Source organism: Elgaria multicarinata, chromosome 6 (assembly GCF_023053635.1).
Source record: "Elgaria multicarinata webbii isolate HBS135686 ecotype San Diego chromosome 6, rElgMul1.1.pri, whole genome shotgun sequence".
Taxonomy (NCBI): Eukaryota; Metazoa; Chordata; class Lepidosauria; order Squamata; family Anguidae; genus Elgaria; species Elgaria multicarinata.
Window position 1 is genome coordinate 100714341 of NC_086176.1, and position 27599 is coordinate 100741939.

At 44.0% G+C, this 27599-nt stretch overlaps 1 protein-coding gene across 2 annotated transcripts in view; it reads right to left on the bottom strand.

Moving 5' to 3' along the window:
* The window catches only part of RAI14 (retinoic acid induced 14), a 269841-nt gene that overhangs the window by 138343 nt on the left and 103899 nt on the right, over nt 1-27599 (bottom strand). Inside the window, exons 7-18 of one of the 2 annotated variants that reach the window (XR_010025560.1) lie at nt 27170-27240; nt 25403-25509; nt 22307-22485; nt 21998-22026; nt 19303-19392; nt 18651-18737; nt 17683-17743; nt 14866-14984; nt 12519-14057; nt 11712-11861; nt 7954-8019; nt 6545-7637 (exon numbers count right to left, since the gene is read on the bottom strand). Coding sequence is in view for 1 of the 2 variants with exons in the window: in XM_063128159.1 (XP_062984229.1) it covers nt 7536-7637; nt 7954-8019; nt 11712-11861; nt 12519-14057; nt 14866-14984; nt 17683-17743; nt 18651-18737; nt 19303-19392; nt 21998-22026; nt 22307-22485; nt 25403-25509; nt 27170-27240 (2600 nt within the window). In the remaining variant the exon portion in view is untranslated. Of the gene's footprint in view, nt 1-5313; nt 7638-7953; nt 8020-11711; nt 11862-12518; nt 14058-14865; nt 14985-17682; nt 17744-18650; nt 18738-19302; nt 19393-21997; nt 22027-22306; nt 22486-25402; nt 25510-27169; nt 27241-27599 lie in introns of those variants that run through there. The other variant, XM_063128159.1, reaches the window with a different exon arrangement.

Below are 27599 nucleotides of genomic sequence, written 5' to 3' on the forward strand. Positions count from 1 at the left end.
TCTTCCAACCTATCCAAATCAGACTGCAGTCTCATTCTGTCATCAGGGGGGTTGGCCAGACCTCCTAGTTTTGTGTCATCTGCAAATTTGATAAGAAACTCATCAATCCCATCATTAATTAAAAATGTTGAATAATACTGGCCCCAAGACAGAAACCTATGGTACCCCCCTGGTTACTTTTCATGCACTCCCAACTTTAATTAGGTGCAGAATATCTAGCAGGGGAGTTCATGTGAACAGCACTCTATTGTATGCATGGATCTGGAATCAGCTAAGGGACCTGCATGCAAAGCTGCCATGTAGATATGCCTTTTCTACACTACAAATATGAACCACTTGGATTGCCACAGCCCCCCGAAGAATTCTGGCTATTGTCCTTCGGTAATGGGTCTGACAGTTCTGTTAGAAATCTCCAGTTTCCAGGATATTTGCAGGGAGGGGATGACTGTTAAATCAATTTAAGTCTGTACATCCTCAAGCACATTTTTTTTCTTTTGCTCAGTTTGCTCCTACTCATAGAGGCACAGCATTAAACCTAACACTGCTTTTCCTGCCAATATGAGCCTTTTCATCTTGTCAACACAGCCTCTCTCCTATCAGCAATAAAAGTTGCATAATCTCCCCCCCCCCCACGCTATGAAGTTTACGAGGTCTATCGTAACCATCCCCTTCCTTTGCAGCCTGCAGTGGCATAGTGAAAATTGCTGGAGCTTTTCACATAAAAACAGGGATGGGGAACATGTGACCTTCACCCCAGATGTTGTTGGACTACAATTCCCATCAGCCCTAGCTAGCAAACCCAATACCCTCCTCATTCCTGCATTAAGGACCTGCAATGTGAAATAGACTCCGCACAATTGAATTTTAAACAACGGAATTCGTTGTGGTAAAGTTAAAAAAAATAATAATAGCTGGGGTAAAGTTAAAAAACAACAACACAACAACAACAACAACCTGGCAGCCTGTTGTGATATTAAGAACAATTATTTCTCACCCCTGCCCACCCTCAAACCAATAGTTTTTTTTCCCCTTTAGTAGCTCAGCATGGACTCTGTTCGCTTATTTCCCCCCCCCCCTTCCTCAAAACATACCTAACTAAATACAAAACACTGGCCTTGAGAATTTAAGTTGGGAAAAAGAAAAATATATATAAACCTAAAAATATTTCTGGTTCATGACAGAAAAGAAATCGGAACCACGTTTTACCTCAGCACAAGGCCTCAGGCCAGGAAACTCAATGAAAAAGGCCTTTCCCCCCCATTTGGTTTTGCTCTCTGGAAACATACGCCATCCTACTGCAGATTGCAAAAGGCACTTCGCTCCTCTCTTGTTCGGAGACCTCAGCTCCTTTCCCATAATGATTGTTTTGTGGTATTTGTTTGTTTGTTTTGTTTTAAATCAAGGGCTCACCCCCACGCTACAGCCATGGTGACAGTGCGTTGCCCTAGTTGCCCCGGGTGACAGAGACGCTCTTCAAACTTTAAAGCTATTTTTCTTTCTAACCAGAACAGGAAGTCCCACGAATGGAGCTGGCTCTGAGGCCTAGCGATGGATAAGCAGAACAAAAATAATTGGAGAGATCATTACAACAAAAATACAAAAATAAATAAATCCACCGAGCTCTGATTGGCATGTGGGGCCCTGCTCCCAAAACCCAGCTCCACGTTATCCTCACAAGGACCTTGTGAAGCAAGTCAGGCAGAGAGAGCAAGGCTCCAAATTGACCCAGTGAGATTTGTGAGTGACATAACACCAGATCTACACCTTGTGTTAAATCTTTACAATCCCATCATGGTAATGCTATATCACTTTTGTGCATTTATACTTTGTGGGACACACTGAGAGCCAGTGTGATGTAGTGGTTAGAGTGTTGGGATGTGTCAGGAGATCTGGGTTCTAGTCCCCACTCGGCCATGGAAGCTCACTGGGTCACTTTGGGCCAATCACAGACACTTAGCCAACCTACCTCACAGGGTTGTTGTTGTGAGGATAATATGGAGAGGGTTATGTACACTGTCTTGAGGGGGGGAAGGCGGGGTATAAATGTAATCAATCAATATTTTGGGTAATGTGGAATAAAAAAACAACATTCTGAAAGCGGTATATGGAATGTGCCCCAACAGTTATCAGTGCACTTCAATACTACTATACTGTAAAGTGGTAGTGTACATCTAGCCCTAGTGAGGCATACGGTCTTTATCTGACGGTCCAACCCTGGCGTCTTCAATGTGGTGCCTCTCGGTACCACATTGCCGAGCATCGATCAGGTTCCCTGCCCCTCATGATTTTAATTTATGAACCTTTTTTTTAAAAAGGACTTTTAACTGGGAAGTTGCCATATTGCAAAGCATAGTACTGCCCTCCAGTGCCATCTTTATTGGAGTTCAAATGCATGGTTTTGTATTTTGGAGCTCATACCCCCACCCCTGCCTTGTAGTTAGTTACTTTGGACAAGTTACTTTTCTTTTTAGTCTCACCCGTTTGCCTTCTGGGAAATGGGTGTTTTGTGATGGGCCACACTCACCAGGGGCAGCCATTTTGTGAGTGTGCCCCTGACACTTTCAAAATTCCGAATGTGTCCACTGACCCAACAAGATTGGACACCATTGTTCTATTCACTACTCTAGCACACTGGCTGGGTCTTACTGGGATTCAGGTTTTGCACAGAACCAATGCCTGACACTCCCATTCCCATCACACAATATATGGGGTGTGGGAGAAAACAAAGCAAGTGGTTTGCGTGCATGTGCTTTAAATCAGGAGGACCACTCCTTCTGGAAAGGGAAGATACCTCTTTCAACAACAATTAAAGGGGAGAGGGAGATGTCCACAAGATGACAACACAATCCCAGGGATGGGGGTGGAAAGTGGGGTAGCTTAGCCTCTTCCCTCACACAAAAGGGCTGACAGCACTCCTACACTTGAGTGGTACGGTGAGTGAATGCACAGCCTCCAGACCAGTAAAAATAACTAACAGCAGAAGGCAGTTGTTTAAGATGACAAAATAAAGGATAACGAGTGTCCCTTTTTTCTATGTGTGTGTTGTTGGTTTTAAGATCAGGGAAAGATACTGCAGTTTCCAGTGCTAGGTTATTTACATTTGCTCTGCAAAACAAATGTGCTTTAAAAACATATAGCCCTCTCCCATTCATTCTTCTTTCCTTGCACCTGAGTTATTATTCAGCCTACTTGGGTGACCAAACCCTCTAATGTTTTTTAGATTCAGGTGAATCAAGCTGTGCCCCACCCCCAACCCTGGGCTCTCATTTATCTTTTTTGGACATTTCCTCTCCTCTCCTTCTTTCCAAAGACCCTCAGAGCATCAGCAGCTAGCAATAGTTAAAAGCACAGCAATACAATAAAACAGAGTAGTCAAAGTGTGTAAAGCTATGTTAACAGCATCTCGGTCTACAAGTCAGTGTCCAATAACCCTCCCTAGGGGGCAGCATTCTAGAGTCAGGTACCAAAAACTGGGGAGGCCCTATCTCAGGTTGCCACCTCTGAACAGGCCCAGCTCCAGATTTTGGGGGGCCCTGGGCAGCTGCTGCTAACGGAGGTTTGTGCTGGTGTAATTAAGAGTGCAGGCATGTGGACCCAGAGCACTGCTCACCACTGATGTAAACCCAACGTGCAGCAGCTGTAAAGGCGTCAAACTCCATGTTAAGCATTATTAGAAAAGTGAGAATAAAACTGCCAGTATCATATTGCCTTTATACAAATCTATGGTGCAACCACACTTAATACTCTGTGTACAGTTCTGGTTACCACACCTAAAAAAAGATATTATATTGCTGGGAAAAGTGCAGAAAAGGGCAACTAAAATGGTGAAGGGGCTAGAGCATCTCCCGTATGAGGGAAGGTTACAACAGCTGGGATTGTTTAGCTTGGGGGAAAAAGAGGCTAAGGGGAGACATGATGGAGGTATACAAAATTATGCATGATGAAGCTGGGAGATTCAGGACAAATAAAAGGAAGTACTTCTTCACACAGCGCATGGAATTCACTACCACAAGGTGTGGTGATGGCCATCAATTTGGATGGCTTTAAAAGGGTGTGTGTGGATAAATTCCTGGAGAAGGCTATCAATGGCTACTAGTCGTGATGGCAATGTGCTACCTCCAGTATCCGAGGCAGTAAGCCTATATGCACCAGCTGCTGGGGAGCATGGGTGGGAGGGTGCTGTTGCACTGTGTCCTGCTTTGTTTCCCCCGGCTGACAGCTAGTTGATGGACCCTCATTCAAAGTGCTGGTTATGACCTATAAAGCTCTATATGGTTCGGGTCCAGGTTATTTGAAAGAACGTATTCTCCCTTATGAGCCTGCCCGTGCTTTGAGATCTTCTGGAGAGGCCCTTCTTTCAGTCCCACCTACTTCACAGGCACGCTTGGTGGGAACATGGGAGAGGGCCTTCTCGGTGGTTGCTCCGGTGCTCTGGAACTCTCTTCCTGGGGAAGCTAGGCTGGCTCCCTTCTTGATGGGCGTTCGGAAGCAGGCTAAAACTTTTTTGTTCAAGCAGGCCTTTGGAGAATAATCTAGCCCTCCATCTATGTTAATGTCTTATAATTTTGTTGTGTATTTTTTAATTGTTTATGGTTTTGTTTCCCTCCCCCCCCCCCATGTATATTTTAAACTTTGTAAGGCCGCCTTGAGGCCCAGCATTGGGCAAAAGGCGGGATACAAATAAATATCATCATCATCATCATCATCATCATCATCATCATTCTGATCCAGCATGGTACTTCTTATGTTCTTAGTAGCACTGAATCCCGAGTTGTGTGGCTGAATTTACCTTGCAACCATCTTAATTATGCTGCCCCTAGTGAGTGTACATTGGAAGCATAGCATGTGTAATTAAGATGGAGGTGCTGGCTAGTTAAGGCATGCCACACGTGCCTGGAGCATTTGTGGGAGATCAACACTCCCCAGTTTCCACAAGCTTGGCTATCAGCACTTCTGGGACCCCGGCATTTGGCCAAGTATGCCATGTGCTGGTATCCAGCCTACTTCTAAAGGGGTTTGAGGAAGGACACGAAGAAGTTCCTCTAGGAATCATCTTAATAACTCAGCAGATTCATCTTCCTAGAGGAGTTTTCCCTTTGGATTCCCAATGCAAAAATATTAAACAAAAAACCCTCAAAAATAAAAAGGCAGATTTTTAAAAAAGAAAGAAAAGAAAATGTTTATTTGCTGAATAAGGAAACTTTTTGTAAAATTACATACAAGGACAATCACTATGCTATAGTGTACAATTTCCAATGTTTCACAATGATAATTGTAATAAATACACATAACAAAACAAGGTAAAAAGCTAAGGTTTTTGTCAGGCAACCTACAAAATGGTTCCTCAAGTTTTATACTTGGCAGCATTTATTGGCATACTTTAGATTTGTTATTTTTGTTTGTTTTTGTAAGTGCCACAGCAAAATTTTCACATTTCTTTGGAGCATTTTTTTTAAAAAAAGTGTTGGAATTATGAAACATTGTCCAAAACGAATAGGCATTAGTAAACAAAACTAAACAAAACCCCATGGCCCAGGAGACTGTATGCTCATAAATCAATTTAAGTTTGGCCATTGTAAGAGGATGGGTTGCTATTTGGCGCATGGTGAATTTGGTAGCCCTGAGGCATTGAGAAACTAACTGTCTATAGACTTCACTTATTTTAGAGCTCTGAGAATCTCTGCAGCAGAACTATGCCATACATTGAACACACACACACACATACCCACACACACCACTCAAATAGTTATTCCCTTTAGGTACAATGTTAAGATGTTTAGGCTTCTGTGGTTTTCTGACATCCAGACAGCTGGTGTCGTGCATCTATGGTATTTCCAATTTGATTTAAAGGCTTTAAGAGAGGCTCCCTGGTTCTCAAAGGTAGTTTCCCCCATTAGTTTTTTGAAATACAGGAGTGCTCCTGCAAACGCCATGTCTATGCTAGAAGTTTAAACTGATCTTGAAAACTACCATGGTGCTCAGCAATAGAATCTTGGGAATTCTAGTTTCATTGTGTGAAGTTCTCAAACAAAAGAATTCACACCACCTTCTGAATGCTACAATTCCCATGACTTTGGGAGACACTGTAGTGATTACACTAGTTCGAAATAGTACTTTCAAAAGGAGTTAAGAGTGTAAATCTGCTATAAAACCAGCAGGTGAAATGGGCATAGCTCACATTTGGAGTTACAAGTATTAGCTGTTCCTGCTAAATGACTTTTAGGCACAGAAGCGGTTTGTAGGATCATTCCTATATCACATAAATTTAATGTAGCAAACAGCCCTTAGAAACAAAACACAAGGTTTATCTATGCTTTAGTTGTTACAATGTTTGGCAAAAAAGAAAAAGTAGGATGAACATGTAAGTCATCCTCTCTTATTCAACGACGTAAGGGCAGTTGTGTTTCAACACAGCCTTTTTAAAATGGGAACGAGAGACTTCCATTGCATTTTGCAACCAGAGATCTGGGCTAATCAAGAAAGACAGAAAAAAGCAACTGTCAAAACTGTTTGTTATTGAAGTCTACTGCAAAAAAAATTAAACAAATGAAATAAAAGAAGAAATACTACATAGTAAATGGCTTTAGTTACAAAAACATTTGTAAATTTGAGGGCCAGTAAAAAATATATTGTAGAGAAGATCTTTTACAAAAGTGAGGTTCGGAACCGTGAGACAACAGTGCTCACTGTAAACATCTTGAGTTCATTCGGATCCCTTGTTTGTCATTCAGAACACTGGGTTTCTTCCTCCTGAGCTCCGTGGCCAAGAGCACTGCAAGGATTTGCATAGAAAGCTTGACCTACTGCTTGATAAAGAAACTGAGGTTGTAGCAGAGTTAGCTGTGTTCAAAATTCATTGACCTGCATTAGTACATGGCTACACTTTACATTATCTAGTTAGTACATATCACTGGTCTGATGTTCTTGTAGTCCGTACATGACTTGGTAAATATATATAGTTTTAAAAAACACACACACATACTGCAGCTGGCTTTAGCCAAGTAGTGGCCGTGCCTAGTGAAGTTGGCTTTTTTCTCCTTTCAGTTAACAAGGCCAAAAAGTTTTAGAATCAGACATTGCATCTACCATTATACCTGACCTCTGAGAGACTTAAAACATAAGAGAAGGTTGCTTTTCCCCCCTTAATAACTGGGGACTGGATAATTCATCTCTGCTCCCACTTCCGAGTGGTGCAGCTATTCAAATAAAAAATGCAGCAATGGATGCTAGGACTTCCATGGGTTACACCATCTCTTTATAACCAAAGGAAGCACTGAGCCACTTTCTAATACTGTATGTCAGACTTAGGACACCCCTGATTTAAACTTTAATTTCTGCAGAATTGTGCATTTGTGTCTACGACACAAAAATAGCACTCAAGGACTTTGACTGGGCAAGGGAAGACATGACGATGCATTAGCTCATAAGACATAGAAATGAAGAAACGTGGGTGAGATCTGCGACAGTTCCCTATATGCGGGGTTGCCAATCAAATCTCATTTTTAAGGCGAGTCTCAAACTCCATAGCAGCAACATCAAGGATCAACGAAAAGGGTTTCATTTTTTTTCTGCGACTGACTTTTGCACATTGTTAGAATCTGTTTAAGCACTTTCTGGACATCTTCATCCATTTGGCCCTAGAAAGAAATGGAAGAAATACCAAATATTAGTAACACCTGAACAAGAACCAGTAAGCTAAAATTCCTATTCTTTTGAAAGGCAAATTTATATTAAAAAATGTACCCCTTTTCGCAAACTGTATTTTAAATACTATTCTCATTAAAAAATTTTTTGACAAAACGCTTTCATTAGCCCATAAAATGTTTAGGGCTGAAACCTTTAATTGGTTGCTTAACCGATTAAATGCATTTTCAATCAATTCAAGAGGCTTTCCCGAATAGTTAGGCAACATTGACTCCAATGGCGACTTTTTATCCAAGTCAGAGAAGTTACCTGCACAGCATAGAGCAGATGTGTCCTGTAAACAGATACAATATCCTGGTGTTGCTTCTTTGTTTCCTATTAAAAAAGAGATGGCTAGTGAAGGAGTGGACATATACATAATCCATCATAGCATTTTAAAGGGATGTGTGTTTAGTTTTACAGCAAGGAGATACTGGCTGCTGTAATCCAGAACGCAGCTTCGATCCACAGTTCAGAATCTACATAGTTTAAGAATCTACATGGCACCACTTGTGTCAAGTATGCTCAAAGTCACAAATATTATGGACCAAAGAAACATTATATTGCACCTATAAAGCCACCCCTTCATGCAAAATGGTATTGTAATGTGGAATTTGGTCTGTTCCACTCTGTTATGTTATATTCTATTTTTCCTCCCAGATGTTCAAGGTCGTATACAAGGTCCCTGCTCACCCATCCTATTTTACCTTCCCAACAAACTTGTGAGGTAGGTTAGGTTGACAGAAGGAGTGACTGGCCCAACATGAGCCTGTTAACGTCATAGCTGAGTGGGGATTTGAATCTCGGTCTTCCAAATCTTAGTCCAACACTCTAACCACTACACCACATTGTCTCTCTAGTACAGTGAAACCCTCCTCTTGCTGTGATTTTTGTCTCTAATCTACGGAATTGGAGAGCAGTGCAGTGGAGAAAGATGAATGACATCAGCAGTGAAAGACTCCTACTGTGTTGCATTAGATAAACCTGGGATAGGACCTCAGTCCTAAAGCAGCCAGTGGCCACACAGCCTCAGAATACTCCAGAATTCACTACTTGCTGCTATGCAAGTGGAGCGTATGGGAACCTCAAGGAACTTGGCTTGACTGCTGTGCAAGGATGTTGCACTCCACTGCAGTTATCCACACTGGACCTACTGTGGACTAGCACTCAACTTACATTGCTATTTATTATATTTTTAATCTGCCCAATAACAAAAGTTTTCTGGGTGGGTTACTTGGTAAAAGAACACAACACTGCACAATAGAAACAACCATCAGGATAAAAAAATGCAATATAAAATATTTTAAACCAGTCATTTCAACACACTATGGGCAAAACTAAACTATCTAAAGGGAGTATCTTTGTGTGGTGCCAAAAAGATAATAGGGATGGCACTAGGCAAGCCTCCTTGGAAAGGGAAATCTATAAGCAGGGTGCTATAACCAAGAAGGCCCTCTCTTGTAGCGACTGCCTAAATTAATTTGGTGGGGGCACCCAGAGGAGGACCTCCAAAGGTGGCTAAAGCATCTGGAAAATACATATGGGAGGAGACATTTCTTTAGGTACTCTGGCCCTAAACAGAGAGCCCGAACACCAATACTTTGAGTTGCGTCTGGAAACAGCCTGGAAGCTAGTGCAGCTGACGAAGCCCTGGCGTTACATGATTGTATCAACAGGTCCCAGTTAGTAGCCTAGAAGCACTATTCGGACTACCTGGAGTTTCTAAACCATTTTCAAAGTTAGCCTCACATACGAAACACTGCAGCATCCAACCAGGATTGCTGTAACCTCTCTATCATTTCAGGTATCTAGAAGTGCAAAAATTCTACATGCAAGCTCCCAAACTGATTTCAAATATAAAGCAAAAGACAAAAAGTTCCCTTTGCAATGTGGGTATGAGCTACTATTGATATGCAGCCAGTTTTTCAGAATATAGTGCAAGACAGCCTCCCTGCCCTCAAGGGCGCTCAGCCAGACCACATTATCACCAACAGCTTCTGCATTCATTAGTGCAATTGGCAGAACGTTTTATCCACTCACTCAACTCTGGTCAGTGCAGCATTAGTGGGTATATGGACTATATTCCACTCCCCAATACTGATTAGCACTACTGGCAATCTCACATTCAACAAATCATAGTATTCTTTTTAAAATTATCGTTACAAGCATAATGTGGAACAAGCATCTTCAAACGTATACCAACTTTAGAAAACAAAGCATAACAGAGGTGCTATTAGCAGAGCAACGGACTACCCATTTGCGAGTCCACTGGAATGAACTGTTTGGCCAGCAATTACCTGTAGCATATCTGGCTTTCCAACATGGGGCACACTGCAGGCCTGGACTCTATAGTCCAGCCTGGCTGGGAGCTACAGTCTAACACACCTGGAGGGCATTAGGTTGGGGAAGGCTGGTCTATAGACCGACCTCCATGGGGAAGATAAGCAGATGCATTCCAGGCGTTCCTTATGTTGTGCATTCAGTAATTTTACACACAGCGCAGCTCTCCAAAAAGAGGTTTGACTAGCTGGCCTTCTGGTCCCTTCATCACTCCAGCTGGCTCATTTAATTCCCATTTAAGCTTTATCTTTACAGCATGTAGAACCAGGGCAAAGTAAGGGTGGAAAATGGCAAGCATTAAGACCCCAAGGAGGGAACCCAACTCTGAAAGCCTATCAAGTAACAGCAGATGCCATAGCCAGCTGCAAGATGCTTGGGGGCGCCCCATGAATGGCACAGTAACCAAGGTCACTTGCTATTTTGCATGCGCAAAGTAGGGTTTCCATTCTACTGGAGACAAACATGGTGCAACTCTCTGCTGTGCCGTAGAGATGGCAGATGCTATCGTGACAACTGTCAAGGCAGCAGGGACAATACTCCTCCTGGATTACTCTGTCCCAGTTCATAAGTTACCAGGGCCTTTGCGTGGCAGAGGAGCAGCAAACCCTCTCCTTCTACAACGTACATGTCGTCATATGGTGTAGTGGCTAAAGTGTTGGACTGGGAGTCGGGAGATTCGGGTTCTAGTCCCCACTCAGCCATAGAAACCCACTGGGGCACTTTGGGCCAGTCACAGACTCTCAGCCCAGCCTACCTCACAGGGTTGCTGTTGTGAGGATAAAATGGAGAAGAGGAGAATTATGGAGGAAAAAAAGGCGGGATATAAATGCAATAATAAATAAATAAATAAATAAATCATACGTAAGCCTGTCAAGTCCTAGCTGTGACCATGTTAATGTCTGGCTTATGCCATTCTTTCCCCTCAAGAAGTTGGTGGGTGGGGAGTTCACTTGAGTTGGGCAGCCATCCAACCCAGCATCAGGGCCATCATCAAAAGTAGGCCTGGTCGGGCCGCTGCCAATGGGCCCCCACCCTGGCAGAGGCCTACTGACAAGGGCCCTTTGGACTTGCTCTTCCTCTTCCCCATTGCAACGTCTTCGTTCACCCACCTCTCGCTCTGGCCCAGATAAAGGGGGCGATGAGGAGCAGCAGATGGCACTGCCTACTTCTCTGCTTCTCAAGCAAGCAGAAGGAATGACGGGAAAGAGGCGGAGTAGCGGGAACATTGAGGGTGTCTTCTCCAAGGGCTCTCAAAAGCCTAGAACCAGCACTGACCATCACGGAAGCACATGACAAGACCAGCACGGTGGAAGGGAAAGGAAACGCCATTGCTCCACTACACCAAGGCCCCACAAATTCATGGACGATTAGAGCTGTATCAGCTTTCTCCAACATGGCGGCCTCCAGATGTTTTGGAATGCAGTACCCATCAGCACCAAGAAGCATGACCAATGATTAGGGATGATGGGAATTGTAGTCAAAAACTTCTGGAAGGTGCCAGGTTGGGGAAGATACCCCCTTAGTGGGATCATCCCCCCAATTCCCTGAGGCATTCTCACAGACACTTGCCTGTGGAGCACTCAAGAGAGTATTTCTGTACCCATTTTCACCATACAGAAGACCTCAGCCCTAAACTAGAAGCTACCTTCAGCTGTTAATTCACACAGTTAAGCAACCTATAAACTTACAGCCAGCTGGTTTTGTAGCTGTTTGACTTGTTGTTGCAGCAGCTCCAGCTGCTGGCTTTGCCTTTTGGGTGTACCAGTTGAGTAAGAAAGCTGGGAGAGACTGTTCAGTGCTTCCTTTAATTTGATAACTTCCTTAGACATGTCTGTGATCTGGATAGGGAAAAAGAAGGGTGGGTGGGTGGGAGACATTTCATTACAAGGTAGAAGGACCATTGCAGATGTTACCCTTAAGTGCGGTTTGCTGCCTTAACCCTGGTAACGATCCCAAACACAGAGTGAAGCCACCAACAAGTGACTATAGGGAGACACCAATGAGACCTGCTGGCAAGCAGAGAGGCTGTAAGGGTGCAAAAGCATCCTCAACCATGGTTTTCTTGATGCATTCACAATGCTTAGTCCCAGCTAGTGCAACCCATGGTTTCACAAGCTTCAAACTCAATGGTTTGCAAGCCAATTTTTCACCAGGTTTGGGGAGGGCTGGCCTAGTTCTTCAAACTCCTTGAAACAGCAACTACAAGTTCATTCAAGGGTGCTGCGTGTCGGGATGTGGGAAACGGCTTCTACACTTATGCTGGCAGCTGTGTGTTTCTGTGACAAAAACAGCTCTGGGAATCGAGTCTGGCTCAACATCTTCGCCTGCGGCAGGTTGCTCCAATGGCAGCTAGCAAAGTAGCACAGTTAACTCGGTTTCTGGCACACCAAAGTGAACTGCTTAATCAGCCCTTGCATGAATTTGCTTCGGGGACCAGTTCTAGACCACAGGACACTCCTCAGCCATCCCTGTTTTGAGGCATTAGATCTACCAACCTTTTTATCTTTGTCCTCTTCCATTTTTGAGGAACTCTCAGAAGCTTTTTTCATTTCAAGCAGTTCTTCTTGGGCTTGATGGTACTGACGAAGCAGTCCTTTGATTTCTTGCTCCTTGGCCTCGAGGAGCACCCGGAGGCTCTCTTTCTCCCCCTTCATTTGCGAGATTTCCTTCCTCAACTGTGCAAGATCTGCAGACAAATTCCCCCTCTCTTTCTCCAAGTCTTTCAGCCGGGACGACAAGGAGTTGACTTCACCTTCCGACGTGGAACGGAGCTCTTCGTACAACGCTCTGGGCACCATGGCTTCACACACGGCCGCTTCTTCTTCTAACAGTTCCTTCTGCAGACGCCGCACCTCACTTTCCTTGTGAAGAAGCTGCTCTTTGAGCTCGGCTATTTCTTCTTCCATTTCCTTCACCGAGGCCCTGAGAGCAGTGACCACCTGGAGATGCTCAGAGATGGAGACGGAGTTCTTCTTCTGGGCATCAACCAGGCTTTGGAGTCGTGTGGCTTCACTGAACACCTTTGTGTACTGAGCCTTCATTTCCGACAACGCACCCTCCGCTTGCTCTCTCTGTAAGGCAGTGACCTCCATCAGCCTCTCATGTTCCTCCAGAGGTATGCACCCTGAATTGGCATTCTCTGGAACGATATTCCTCCTGCAGTCTTCCAGCTCTGCCTGGGCTTCTTTGTACAGCCGAGAAAGCTCACTGACCTGCCTGTTTAGCTCATCTATCATCCTGTTCTTTGCATCTCTCACCTCTGCTGTCTCCTCACTTTGCCCTGACTCCATCTGACCCTTCAGCTTGTCTTGGAGTTTTTTAATCTCCTCCTGTCCCTCCTTGTACCTCTCAATCAGCAGAGCCTTCTCTTGGTTGATATTCTCAATAACCAAGCAGTAAGAACTCTTCATCTCCTCACATTCTTCCGCCGACATCGTGCTGGCCGCGTTTCTCTCTCTCTCCCCTAGCTTTTCCTCTAATTCCCTCACTCTGGCTCTCAGCTTCTCGCTGTCTTCTTGGGCTCGCCTCAGCTCTTCTTTCAGCAGTTCCACCTCCTGACACGTTGCTCTGAGCTCCTGCAGGTCAGCTTCTTTGCCTTCTGAATCGACCAGGCCCAGCTTCATTTGCCTCTGGACGTGCAGAACCTCCTTCATCGCTTCTTCGTACTTGCTCTGGGTTTCTTTCAGTTTCTGGCTGAGGTCAGAGCCATTCTCCGAAATCTCCGAGCTGTTTAACAAGGGACCCGTTTCTACCGCTCCAGACTGGAGCTGGGTCTCCAAGTGCCGCCTCTTCGCTTCCGAACTGTCCAGTCTCTTTTGCACTTCCTTTAGGTTGTCTTGCAGCTGTTTAATTTTCACTTCATTGTTGCTTGCCTCTTCCTGAGCCTGGGCTAAACTCAGGGAAGACGAGCTGACCCCCTGAGGTGCTGCTGTTGAGCTCTCGCTGAGCCTGTCTGTCGAGTGATCAAACTCCAGGTGGGTGGAACGAGAAGAGTCCAGCGTGGTGTCCATGTCTTCAATTTTGAGTGCTCTCGCCTGCAGAGACAGCAGATGGCAGTATTAAACAAGCACATCTGATTCTAATGGGATAAAATGAATTTCCTCCCCCTTCTCTCAAGCAAGTGACAAGGACTAGAAGCTAGTTATTCCCCCACCCTGAGGATTTAGTCATCAAAACACACACGAAAAGACATTACTCCACAATATTAGAACATAAAAGTAATCAAAATTGCATCGCTGGGTCCAGACCAAGTCCAGTGTTCTATTTTTATAGAACAGGGGCCAACTAGCTGTAGACCAGGAAAATCCACAAACAGGACACAAGTGCAACAGCACCCTCCTATCCATGTTCCCCAGCAACTGGTATACATAGGCTTACTGCCTCTGCTACAGGAGGTAGCACATAGCCATCTGGACTAATAACCATTGATTGCCTTCTCCTCCAGGAATTTAGCCAACCGCTTTTTAAAGCCATGTAAATTGGTGGCCATCACTAGATCTTGTGGTAGCAAATTCCATAGTTTAACTATGTGCTGCAAGAAGTTTTAACTATGCACAGTGTGAAGAAATACCACCATGCTTTTGTGCTGTGGACAGTTCTAGTACACCCACTGTGCTGAAGAGATTTTGGGCTGGGACTCGGGAGATCTGGGTTCGAGTCCCCACTCGGCGATGAAGTTCACAGGGGGACTTTGGGCCATTCAGTGTCTCTCAACCTAACCTACCTCACAGGGTTTTTTTGTGGGGATAAAGGAGGAGGATCACATAAACCACCTTGGGTTACCTGCAAGAGGAAAAAAGGCGGGATATAAATGTAACAAATAAATAAATAAAACCTACATACCTGTAATTTTTCTTGCAGTTTCTTATTATGCAAGGTCAGAGAAGCAATTTTTGTTTGCAACAGTAAAAGCAGATCTTGCTGGTCTGTTTCTGAACTTACATCCAACAGGCTATCAGCACCTTTTAAAACGGAAGGGAAAGAGAAAGAATGAGATTATTTATTGCTTCTAGCCTTCAATGTATTTATTGCTTCCAGCCAACTCATGTTAAGCAAATCAAGAAAAGAAAAAGAAAAGGCAAGCCCTTCACTGGCTAGCCTCTTCCGGCAAAATAGCATGCATCTTTACCTTATACATTAGACCAACATGATGCCCCTACAGATGGGCTGGACTACAAGTCCCATCATCCCTACCCAGCATGCTGTGCAGATGGATAACACCAGGTCAGTTAAGGCTGTGTTAGACTAACATCTCTTTGATTTTGGAAGGTACTGCATTTAGCTGTATGAAATCAAAATCCACGCATCTCATTAAGAGACCACACTCAGAAAAATACAGCGCGATAGACCATCCCCACGTGTGGTAAAATTGAAAGCCATAATTGATCATATTTCTGTATGGCAGGGGTGGGCAACAGGTGGCCCTTCTGCCTGCAGGCACCCACCGACCCTGCCTTAAGCACGGCTCCCCTGCTGACGAATTTTCCGCCGTGCTAGCAGCAGCAAAACCATCAGTAGCTTGCCACCAAATTACAGCAGCAAACAATGACGGTGGCCTAAAAGAGCCAAATTTAGCTTTGGAGCCTCCGTTTAAAGCTAAATTTGTCCTTTTTAGGCCACCATTGAAGTCTGCCACTGTAATCCATCAGCAAAATGGCAATTGTTTTGTTCTTCCCAGCACCAAAATGCTGCAGTGGTGGGGGGAGAGTGCAGCCCCCAGGGCACTGAAATTGGCCCTAGAGTCCCCAAAGTTGACTACTCCTGCTCTGTGGGCTCACAGCTGTTCAGTTTTAGACCAGAAGTGCCAATAAGGATGTCAATGGAGTGTGTATTGATTCTTTTTCTATCTCTAGGGAAAAGATTCACATGGAGTTCCATCTTAACCTTGGAAAGGTGGTTTTCTCTTCATTTTACTTCTCACCCACTGCCCTCCCTGACACCTCATACACCTGGTGGATGCTCCTATCTATGAAAGCTCAGCAAGACTCTGTTGTGCCACAAGGCACTTAGAATCATAGAATCATAGAATAGCAGAGTTGGAAGGGGCCTACAAGGCCATCGAGTCCAACCCCCTGCTCAATGTAGGAACCCACCCTAAAGCATCCCCGACAGATGCTTGTCCAGCTGCCTCTTGAAGGCCTCTAGTGTGGGAGAGCCCACAACCTCCCTAGGTAACTGATTCCACCGTCGCACTGCTCTAACAGTTAGGAAGTTTTTCCTGATGTCCAGCCGGAATCTGGCTTCCTTTAACTTGAGCCCGTTATTCCGTGTCCTGCACTCTGGGAGGATCGAGAAGAGATCCTGGCCCTCCTCTGTGTGACAACCTTTTAAGTATTTGAAGAGTGCTCTCATGTCTCCCCTCAATCTTCTCTTCTCCAGGCTAAACATGCCCAGTTCTTTCAGTCTCTCTTCATAGGGCTTCGTTTCTAGACCTCTGATCATCCTGGTTGCCCTCTTCTGAACACGCTCCAGCTTGTCTGCGTCCTTCTTGAATTGTGGAGCCCAGAACTGGACACAATACTCTAGATGAGGCCTAACCAGGGCCAAATAGAGAGGAACCAGTACCTCACATCATTTGGAAGCTATACTTCTATTAATGCAGCCCAAAATAGCATTTGCCTTTCTTGCAGCCATATCACACTGTTGGCTCATATTCAGCTTGTGATCTACAACAATTCCAAGATCTTTCTCGTTTGTAGTATTGCTGAGCCAAGTGTCCCCCATCTTGTAACTGTGCATTTGGTTTCTATTCCCTAAATGTAGAACTTGGCATTTATCCCTATTAAATTTCATTCTGTTGTTTTCAGGTAACTTCTTGTTGTTGTTGTTATCGCTGTTATCTCTCTTTTCTCGCTTGTGGCGTTTTTTCTAGATGAACGTGACGGGCTTTGCCAAGTCATGCCGTCTTTTACTGATTCAGACACTTCCTGGCTATTGAGCATGTTTTAAGTATAGTGCGGATGTTTCTGGAGGCCTAGTTTCTAAAAGTTTTCTGTAAAATTTTTTGGATGTGATGACAGTGACTGATGTGACTAACGGAATAATTGTAACTTTTTCCTGTTGCCATAGTTCTTTAACTTTCATAGCCAGTGGTGTAATAATAATAATAACAATAACAACAACAACAACAGCAACAATTTTTATAATATCACTACTACTACTTTGGTCAAGGATAAGACTACATATGGGAGCCACTGTAGTATAGTGGTGAGTGTTGGACTGGGTTCTATTCCCCATTCAGCCATAAAGCTCACTGACTCATGACTTTCAGCCTAACCTACCTCACAGGGTTATTGTGAGGATAAAATGGGGAGGAGGCCGAGGAGGATCATGTACAACACCTTGGGCTCCTCAGAGGAAAAGGCAGGATATAAATGTAATAAATAAATAAATAAATACATCAAGTATTTATCCATTTCTAAAAGATAATAATACATCTATAGCTGATTTAGGAAAACTTGGGAATAAGGCTAAGTGAGGATTTGAACAGAAGTCTCCCCAGTGTGATGTCAAATGCTTTTAGCTACTACGCTCATACACGAGAATTCACTATGCACAGCTCTTTCTGCGTTAAACTTTGAAAATGCAGGATATCCTCTCCCAGGGAAACAAGAGAGGACATTGAAGTACCATCCTATAAACAGCTTTCCTAAACCTTACCTGCAGTACTATCACTCAGACCATCCTTGCAATCAGACTGAATGGCACTGATCTCTTCATGCTGAAACACAAATACACAAATGTTTGTTTAAATCCCATCCGGCATGCCAATTAAGCACAAATACTTTCAAATCAAAATATTCCTTTGAAGAATAGCAGATATACTTTAGCTAGGCTGTCTTCCAACTGAAGATTTTTCAGCTTATTAAATAGTTAACAGGCATCTGTTTGATTAATTGATTACTTAATGTATATCAAATGTAAACTTTTAAATTATTATTTAGTCCTCAGTTTTTTAAAACCTCCTTGGGTATCCTATATAGAAAGTCAGGATGAAAATACTTTTAATAAATAAATGGTAAAATCACCACGAAAAGGCTCCCTTTTAAAATACTGAAGGAAGTGTAAGGTAAGTTACAAGACACAAAAAATACAGAGAAAAAGCCGTCTTATTTTCATTCCCTATTACAATAATATGCTACTCCAGAACTAAAATAGCCTCAAAAGCAACCAATTAAAACAACTGAGATGTATTTTGATTTTAGCAAAACTAAGGGCCTAACTAAATCTAACATTAAACATGTCACCGGGAGTTTTGTGACTGTCTTTTAAAATGATAGCAATTTCAGGGATAGGATTTTTTTCTTGTCAAGACCAGCTCAGGAGGAAAGGGTTAAGCCCTCCCCCCCGACATGCTGGGACCCCCAAACCTATCACCCTCCGCACCTGTTGACGATGCATTTAACGTTACATGTAGGCAACATTGCAGAAGCTGCTACAGCTTGGAATTGCCCAGTTTTGCCTATTTTAGCCCGAGCATCTCTTTAGAGAGCTTGTGGACCCCAATTGTAAACCTTCACCCCACTACCTAGGGTGATGAAACTTTTTTCTCACCACACCACGCAACCCCCTTCAAACAGACAGCGTCCATATTTAATTCGAAGCAAGACCGAAAATTGTGTTGTTACCTTGGATCCCTGTTCGGCAAAAAACGGCCGGCCTTTCCCAGACACCGGGGTGGAAGTGGCAGAGCGCGGGGAGGAAAAGTCACTAAGCTGGAAAAGACGAATGCATTTTAGGGACACAAAATGCCCCTTGCCAGCAGAAGCCATCGTTTCCCGCTAGTTCGATGCAAGCAAGACCACACAGCCGTCGTCTTTAGCAGGCAGCAGGCATGCAGTCAAACTATCCCCCAAGTCACGGCTCAGTTTAAATATTAAACTTCTTGTTAAGATGTTGCGTGTTCCCATGTGCAAAGCTGTGTTACGCATGCCCAGGAATCTTAAGCCGATGGTTGAAAGGCAGCACTGTCAGCATCAGATGAAAGCGGGGCCGTTATAAGCTGCACTGCTCTAAACTTAGGAGCTGGTCGTGTTCCCAACAGCCCTCCTGCGAAGTGCCAACCAAGATGGGTTGTTGTCGGGTTGCTTTTTTAAAAAAACAACCGGCCGCCCTATTTCTATCCTTATGAGAATTCACTCATGATACATGAGACACACGCGTTAAGAAAAGGATCTGCACAAAGCAAATTTAACTAGATCTATTCCCGACGGGACATTCCTCCACCGCCCCTCCCCATCTATACATAGCAACGTGTTCAAGTTGGACTTGGCTCTTTACCTGGATAGGACTGATTGGAGGTGGTGGCGGGGCTTTGCGTTTTTTTGGAGTTCCACTTCTTTCTGAACTTAATCTAGAGACTTGTTCATGCTGGAAGTTTCACAGGCCAGAAAAGGGAGGTCTGTTAGTTTGTTAGTAAGGTCTGCGTTACAAGTTATCCTTTTTTTCTTTCTTTCGTTCGTTCTTTCTTTAAAGGTACAAGAGAAGTTTCAACAACCATTCATGCCTCGTCTCATTCAAAGCACTGCTGTGCGGTGATATTACACATGCTTAACCATGAGCTCATCCTGCCTCCTTTTGCAAGTCATGCTTCAGAATATGGGAGGCAGTGAACAAAAGCACGCGTTTTCCTATTGAACCGTGATCTCAAATGCACTGATATTCACAGCCTCAAAAGCAGTCTGTTATTCATCCTGTTCAGTGCCAAATTTTCTCACGACAGTCAGAAAGAGACACTATTTTCTTCACTTCTTTTCCAGGGTTATTTTCTTGATTTTTCAGAGCCTGCCCACCAACTTATTTTTGCAAAATAATCAACATCTAGACCCTCCACAAACGTGAAGTTACCTGTGCACCCACCCACCCACCCACCTTCCTCCTCTTCTACCTCTGTTCTGCCTGCTTGGTGTCTGGATCATCCACAGATTTCTATAACTGTTGAAATCCACAGAATAGGGGCAAAGGAAGCCATCATAACAAAGAAGTAATATGAGCAATTGGCTGCTCATATTAACATCACCGCAAGTCCTCCTCATCCTCCAAGTTTGGAAGCTGTACATGACCTCAGAAGGAGCTGCATCACTTTTGGCAAGCTCTAATGCTTGGCCAAGCAAGTCTCGAAACCCTATAAACCCTGATCCGCTATTTCAGGTCTTCTGATGTCACACTGACTGGTTCGGAGGACACAATTCTACACTAATGATAAAACATGACTTAGAGCAGGGATGGGAACATGAGACTCTCCAAATGTTGTTGGACTGCAACTCCCATCAGTCCTAGCCAGCATAGCAATTTGAGTCCAACATCATCCAGAGCATCACATGTTCCTCATCTTGGTTTAGAGTGTCGTAAATGAACTTCAGGCTCATGTGCTTAGTCTACTCCAGTACAGCCACAGAATCAGAAGTTTTGCTTCCATTTTCAATCAATTACAGTTACTTGTTATGCCCAAGCCAGAAACTGTGGTTAATCTTAACTATGATTTAGGCTTGGAAAATAAGCAAGGATCAGAAATCATGGTCTGAAGTGGGTTTGTTTTCCTAAAACTTAGTTAAGACTAACCGCGGTTTGTCTGCGCAGAAGTAACTGCTGTTCATTAAAAATAGAAGCAAAAGCTTCTGAACTTCAGTTGCAGCCATGCCAGAAGAAGAGAGGGGAGGGGAGAAGCTCAAGAGCCTGATGCTCACTAAACTTATAACTTAGCATTGCATCCAAATGCAGCCAGGACAGAACTTTTCTTCTCAAGTCAGCCAGCCATGTTTAACACCCTTATCTGCCATTGGTTCTACTTCTGGGTAACAGGAGGGGAAAAAACCTTTGATTCTACATCCCAAAGTCCATGTGCTGTGTTTATTCTGCAGAACAGCAAAAAGTTACATCTTTGTACCAAAACGTGTTGAATACTAAATTGTTGGCAGAGTTTGGTTAAGTGGTTCTTGAGAGTTTAATCAAAAAAGGACAGAGTTCTCTAATTGGATGTAAGGCAGCCTTACTCCAATATCTGAACGCAGAAGGGATGCACATCATGAAATTGCACAATATTCCTGTGTAGGAAAGCAAATGAGCAACTGCCCCATATTTGCAGGATTGTGACTATAACTTAAGAAATCCTTGGATCCTCAAACAGTACATTATTAATTGGGCTGATAGCAACTCAGCTCCTCTGTAGGTTTTCTACCATTAGAAAATATCCCCTTAAAAGCCATGCGATTGGTGTAGTCTCATCTCAATCAAAAAGTTTTGTTCTTCAACTCTGATCTGGTCATAGACGCTACCTATCTTGCCGGCTATAGTCAAATACACTTTCAATGCAATGTGACGTATCTGTTGCGCACGAGATTCATAATCAGGATTTCCCAGGTTTTAAAAACAAGGTTAATTAATAGCAGCTGCACAGATTGGTTAGGGGACAAAATGGCTCAGGACTACAGCGCTGGGAGAAGAAGGCAGAAGGCTTCTGCTGAGTGCTTTCCAATTTTTTTAAAAAATGTGCCATTTGAAGCTATTTGTCCATTGGGAGAAAACACACAGGTACCATGTTTACCCCTGCGGGCAAAGCACTTTTGGATCGGAGATTTTAATCAGGAAAATGGTGCAGCCCCAATCTTATTTGGTGCTCTTGACAAGCTACTAATTTAAAAAAAACTGGAAGGAAATCCCATTTATGGATGTTCTATATCAGATCTAATTGTGCCCTCAGTCTCTACAACAGGTGTGGGAATGGTAACATTTGGGCTGGAAATGGGAGGAGTGGGAGGCATCCCCAGCCATCCCACTGCTGCCACAATAAGCTGTTACCAGGTTTTGGGGAGCCAGGCGAGAGTTGAATAAACCTGCATATGCTAATGAAAACTCTGGCAAACTCAAAAGTGTTTCTCCACCATGATAATAACACCTCAGCATGTTTCTTTTTCCAAAAGCATAATGCTAATTTTTATTAAGTTAATAAAATATGGTTTGCTTCTTCTTTTTTTACCTGCTTTGGCTTGGTTGGTGACTTGGCATCTGCAGAAGAGAAAGAAAACACTGCATTTTATATTGACAAAGTGAGGTGTCATCTCTCTACTTAACAGATTTACTCTGCGATCTTAAACCCACGATCCTGTTTCCAACTCAGTCCCATGGATTTCAACATAATTTAGATGCAAATAAGCATACTTCGGATCACAGCTTCAGTAAATATCAGGGTCTCAGCCATACAACCCAATCCTATGCATGTCTACACTCCACGATCTGCTACAGTTCCGCTTGCATATTAAGAAGCATTTAAGAAGCATAGGCATACCAGCATCTTGAACAATTTTTGACTGAAGGAGATTCTGAATTCCTGTATTTTCAGAGAGCGTGGAGTAATGCAGGGCATTGTGTCCAAGCGCATCTGCCAAGTTTATGTCTGCACCTTTTCGGACCAGTATTTCCACAGCTCCGAGATTCCCAGCTTCGCATGCCAGCATCAGAGCCGTTCTAGAGAGAGTAGGCAGACAGGCAGGAAGAACAACGAGCATGTGAGTAGCAAGGCAGCAACACCCCTGAAGGTTCTGGGTTCAAGACTCATTTGTTCTCCTACAGTAGGGCTGTTTTGTCCCCAGGACTGAAGGGGTATGGCCATCAGGGGAACTCTGGAGGGCTGGATTGGAACCCCAGGAAGGCCATTTTTGTTCCCACTCCCACCCCACAACGGGCCTTAAGTAAGTACCCCCTGTCCTACAGGACACATACCTCCAGGTTCAACCAACTGCAGAAGACTAGATAGCCCAATGCATTCAGGACAACAGTCACACATTGCTGTGACTAAGGCTAGATCTACATGACTGCTTTATAGCAGTGTTGAAGTGCACTGATAACTGTTGGGGCACATTACACATGCCATATACCGCTTTCGTAGTGGTATTTTCTGCTTTTTATTCCACATTATCCAAAATAACACAACAGATGTCATTGTGTGTGCTTGGAGGTCCAAATGCACAAGAGGGATATTGCGTTACCTTGATGAGATCGTAACGATTTGACACAAGGTACAGATCTGGCCTAAATGACATGCTTCTGTCCCTGCTGAAAGCAACGGTCGTCATGATGCCAGCAATAACAATGTTTTTGATGACAATTTCTAATTCCACTAGAATGTGATCTGCAGAGGGACATCACAGCAACAGAGCCACTCAATAAGCATACCCTAGGTGGAACTATTTATGCCTCGTGTAAAGGTTTTCTAATGCCCCAGAGATAATGATCAGAAGAAATGGACAGGCTTATTTCTATGCCACAACACTGACGAGAGCAGGGGTGGGCAACCCTAGGGAGTTGGGGGGGGGGGCAATTTCCTCCTGTGGACCACACTCCCATGGCTAAACAAGCTAAATTTGTCGATTCTAAGCCTCCATAGCTGTTTGCCGCCATATTTCGGCAAGAACACATGACCTTCTTCTCCTCCACCTTTTTATAAAGTAGACACGGCGGTGTCAACAGGGGCTGCATGCAGCCTGCATGTTGCTCACTCCTGGACTGGAGCAACCTCAGCCTGTAAAGGGCTGTAGCTCAAGCAGTAGAGCTGTGAGGATAAAGGGATTCCAGTTTAACCACCACTCCCTTGTAAAAAATCGATGTCACATGAAACCGTTTTATCCTTAGAAGTATTTGTATTCTTCTGCCTCTCACTGGCACAGTTCAGATGCACTCCTATGAGGGCAAAGGCTTTAAGTTGTGGGGGAACATGATCCTGGGAACACGTCTTCCATATCCAGCCTGCAATATGGTGGACGAGATGTTGGAATAGGCCCCATGTGCATAAAGACCAAAGCATGTAGGCCCAAGTTGTGTGGCTGTTTCCTGTTTTTTGTGTAGCTTAAAAATGTGCAGTTCAGGTCCCCATGCATAGCCCTCTGTACAATCCACAAGTTAGCACACAGCAGGCTCACGGGTGGATAGATCTGCCTGGTGGACAAGATCCCAGGCCAACCACATGTAACCTCTACCTGCACAGAAGTCTACTTGAACCCAGTTATTCTTTGACACAACAGCTTCTTGGCAAAGGCTTGTGCCAATATGATTTGGCATTATGAAACTCAGGTGTACCCCGACTCTAATGGGAAGAAGTGTCATGAGTGATTGACAAGACTGAAGACACCAAAAATGCACAGCTTATTAAATTCTGCCTTGGATGTCAAACACTATAAAACTGCTTCTTTGAAATTCTTTGAGAAAACAGTGACTAAAACAACAAGATGTGTCATCTCATGTGTAGCTTTTTGTGTAGTTTCAAGCTAATAAATATAACCCAAAAACTTAATGCCAGTGCAATCATATTTAAATCACAGTGTAAGACAGCCTTCCCTGACCTGGTACTACAACTCCCAGCATCTCCCAACAGCTGGATGGGGAGTGCTGGAAGTTGTAGTCCAAACCATCTGGATGTCATCAGGCTGGAGAAGGCTGGTGTAAAGTAGTTTGAGGAGTGGGAATAAAATATAGTCACAGCATGAAGTAAACATCAAAGGGGGAAAAGCTCTTCTTGCTCACTTAGTTTAATTATGGAAACTTAATTATGGAAACTTAACTTCTACAAAGTTCTGGAAGCAATTAGAATGTGTGCCTTTGCAAGTTAATGAAGTTCCCATGAATTTCTGTTGGCTATGTGCTACTTCCAGTATCAAAGGCAGTAAGCCAGAGGGAGTAAGCCTATATATACCAGTTGCTGGGGAACATGGGTGGGAGGGTGCTGTTGCATTGGTGTCCTGCTTGTGGGTTCCTAGCCACCATGTGAACAAGAATGCTGGAGTAGATGGACCCTTTGTCTGATCCAGCATGGCTCTTCTTATGTTCAGCTATACCAGATATGGGACACACCTTTCAGCCCAAGGGTGCAATTCCAGCTTGAAGAAGCTTCTCAAGGGCTGCAATCCAGAAGTATCCAGAGCCAAAGGCAAAAATGACAGGGCCAAAATACCAGCCTATTTTAGTTTGCAGCTCTTACTGCCGCTAACTGAGGCCTTAGCTAGACCTAAGGTTTATCCCGGCATTGTCCCAGGGTCATCCTGTTCATGTAAATGACACACAGGATATCACAGGAGCAGGCAGGGACAACCCTGGGATTATCCCAGGATAATCCTTAGGTCTAGCTAAGGCCTAAGGCTTAGGAGAGGCATTTCAACCTTTCAGAACGGGGAAAACATATGCAAAGATTGGAAAGCCACGAATCGATTAGCAAACCAGAGGAAAGGGTCTATGGCCACAGGCCTGAGATTCCCCACTCCCGATCTATACAATTTGTCTTGAGCTTTGACTTCAACACTTCACTAGCAAAGGAAGATTCTAAATAAGATCTGGAGCCTTCAGGTTAATGCTGAAGAAGAACTCTGAGGCTACAGAGTTAGCTTAGTCGTACCTTCTGTTTTTGTCTCTAGAATTGATGTCTGCGCCGTGCTCCAGAAGGTATTTGCACAATTCAGTGTGGCCATTTTGTACTGCAAGTAACAAAGGTATGTTCCCATCCTGGGGGAGGAAAGATTCAACATCATCAGTTATTCAGCTAAACTTAGGATGCTGAAAAGGATTAATTTCAGAGGTGCTCTCAGCAAACCAGGGAAGGTAAAGTGCAATGTCCTATAATGGGTGCACAAAATCCTGCTGTGGAAGGAACAAGAGACCATATCTAGCCGTGGAGTAATGCATGTAAAAACCTATGTATTAGCCCTGTTTCATATTAGGCTCTATTTACTCACAGGCTCAGCATCACACCTAAGCAACTTTCTACTGCACTCAGCTCCTCTGGTCTGCCTGAAGTGCATGATTTAAAAAGGTCAACCAAACAAAGCTCTCAGTTACTGATTAAGGGATAATCAGGGCCCAAAATCATAGAATAGTAGAGGTGGAAGGGGCCTATAAGGCCATCAAGTCCAACCCCCTGCTCAATGCAGGAATCCACCTTGAAGCATACCAGACAGGAGGCTGTCCAGCTGCATCTTGAAGGCCTCTAGTGTGGGAGAGCCCATGGCCTCCCTTGGTTATTGGTTCCATTGTTGTACCACTTCAACAGTCAGGAAGTTTTTTCTGATGTCCAGCCGGAATCTGGCTTCCTGTAACTTGAGCCTGTTATTCCGTGTCTTGCACTCTGGGATGATCGAAAAGAGATCCTGGCCCTCCTCTGTGTGACAAAGTGCTATCATGTCTCCCCTCAGTCTTCTCTTCTCAAGGCTAAACATGCCCAGTTCTTTCAGTCTCTCCTAAAGGAGAACTGATTTGAGCCTTTATGCACAAAGACCTACAATTCTTAATGGATGTGTTCTTCTTCTCCCTAAACTGTTTCCTTTCTGGCCGGTCGTTCTAAGAATTTTGTAACTTTTACAACGTGCCTGTTTTCTTGTTTTCCTCTTCCCTCCCCATCATTTTTCCTTTTGTGTTGGGTCTTTTAGATTGTAAGCCGACGGGAAGAGACTGTCTTGCTTTTATTGATCTTACGTTAGCTGCTCAACACCTTTTTCAGCTGAAAAGCAGGATAAAAATGCTTTCAACAAACAGATAAAACAGTTAGACCTGAACCAGGGGGCGAATGTCGAAGAAATGGAGATGCTTTGAAATGAGGGACAATCATGCCCATACCCTAGAAGAGATGAGATAGCTAGTGGCATCAGACACGGATCCTTCTGAACAGTAGCTGGCAGCCCAGCATCACGCCTTCTCCTTGTGCAGCTGCTTCTGCAGTGCAAACGTGATAATAAGCTTAACAATTTGGCACTCCTGCCTTCTGCATTTCAAGTGCTGGTGCAGAACCAGAGATTAATACAAAGGCTGGTGGGTACTTTATATGAGAAGTGAATCTGCCATTTTATCTGTTGCATATTTTCTGGTTGACACATTCATGTCGAAAAGGGAAACAAGAATTTATAAATATATGCATGGGGCCATGTGATTCTTTGGCTCATGTTAACTACACGTTTATAGACCCAGGCCTCTCTTTGCACTAAATGGGAGACACGTGGTGGTCAAGCTAGAAAACTCATTCGTTGCTCTCCCTAAAAAGTGAGGGCAAGGGGGAAGGAACTCAGTCCTGAACAGAATTGCTTGGTGATTTTAAAATGAGGCTTCATGGACTGAAAAGTTGTCAACAGCTTTACAGGACACAAAAGTTAACCATGAGATGATAATTACATACCACGTCTTTGACATTAATGGGACACTTGTGTTCGCACAGGAGTTGAGCCGCTTGAAGGCAGCCACATGCAGCTTAAAAAGAAAGAAAGAAATGCAGAATTAGAACGCTCTTTTAAAAGCACCTTCCAGAGGGGCAAGCTTTATCCGTCTATTGCAGCACCTCAAAGACAAAGGGATTTGTTAAGGCTTACGCTTTTGTGGACTATGCTATAACTAGGGATGTCGCGAGGAATCTATTTGGGGGGTGGAGCTCGGTGAACTTTCGCTGGCTCAGCTCCCCGAGACCTGACGATCCGCCAGCTGGCTTGACTTGGCCCATCCTCTTGTCCTTGCTGCCACATGGCAGCAAGAAAGGAGGAGGAGAGGGGAGCTGGATGGGAGGAAAGGGAAGGGAGTCAGGATTTTTTGTGTGTGCAAAATGGTGGTGGGCG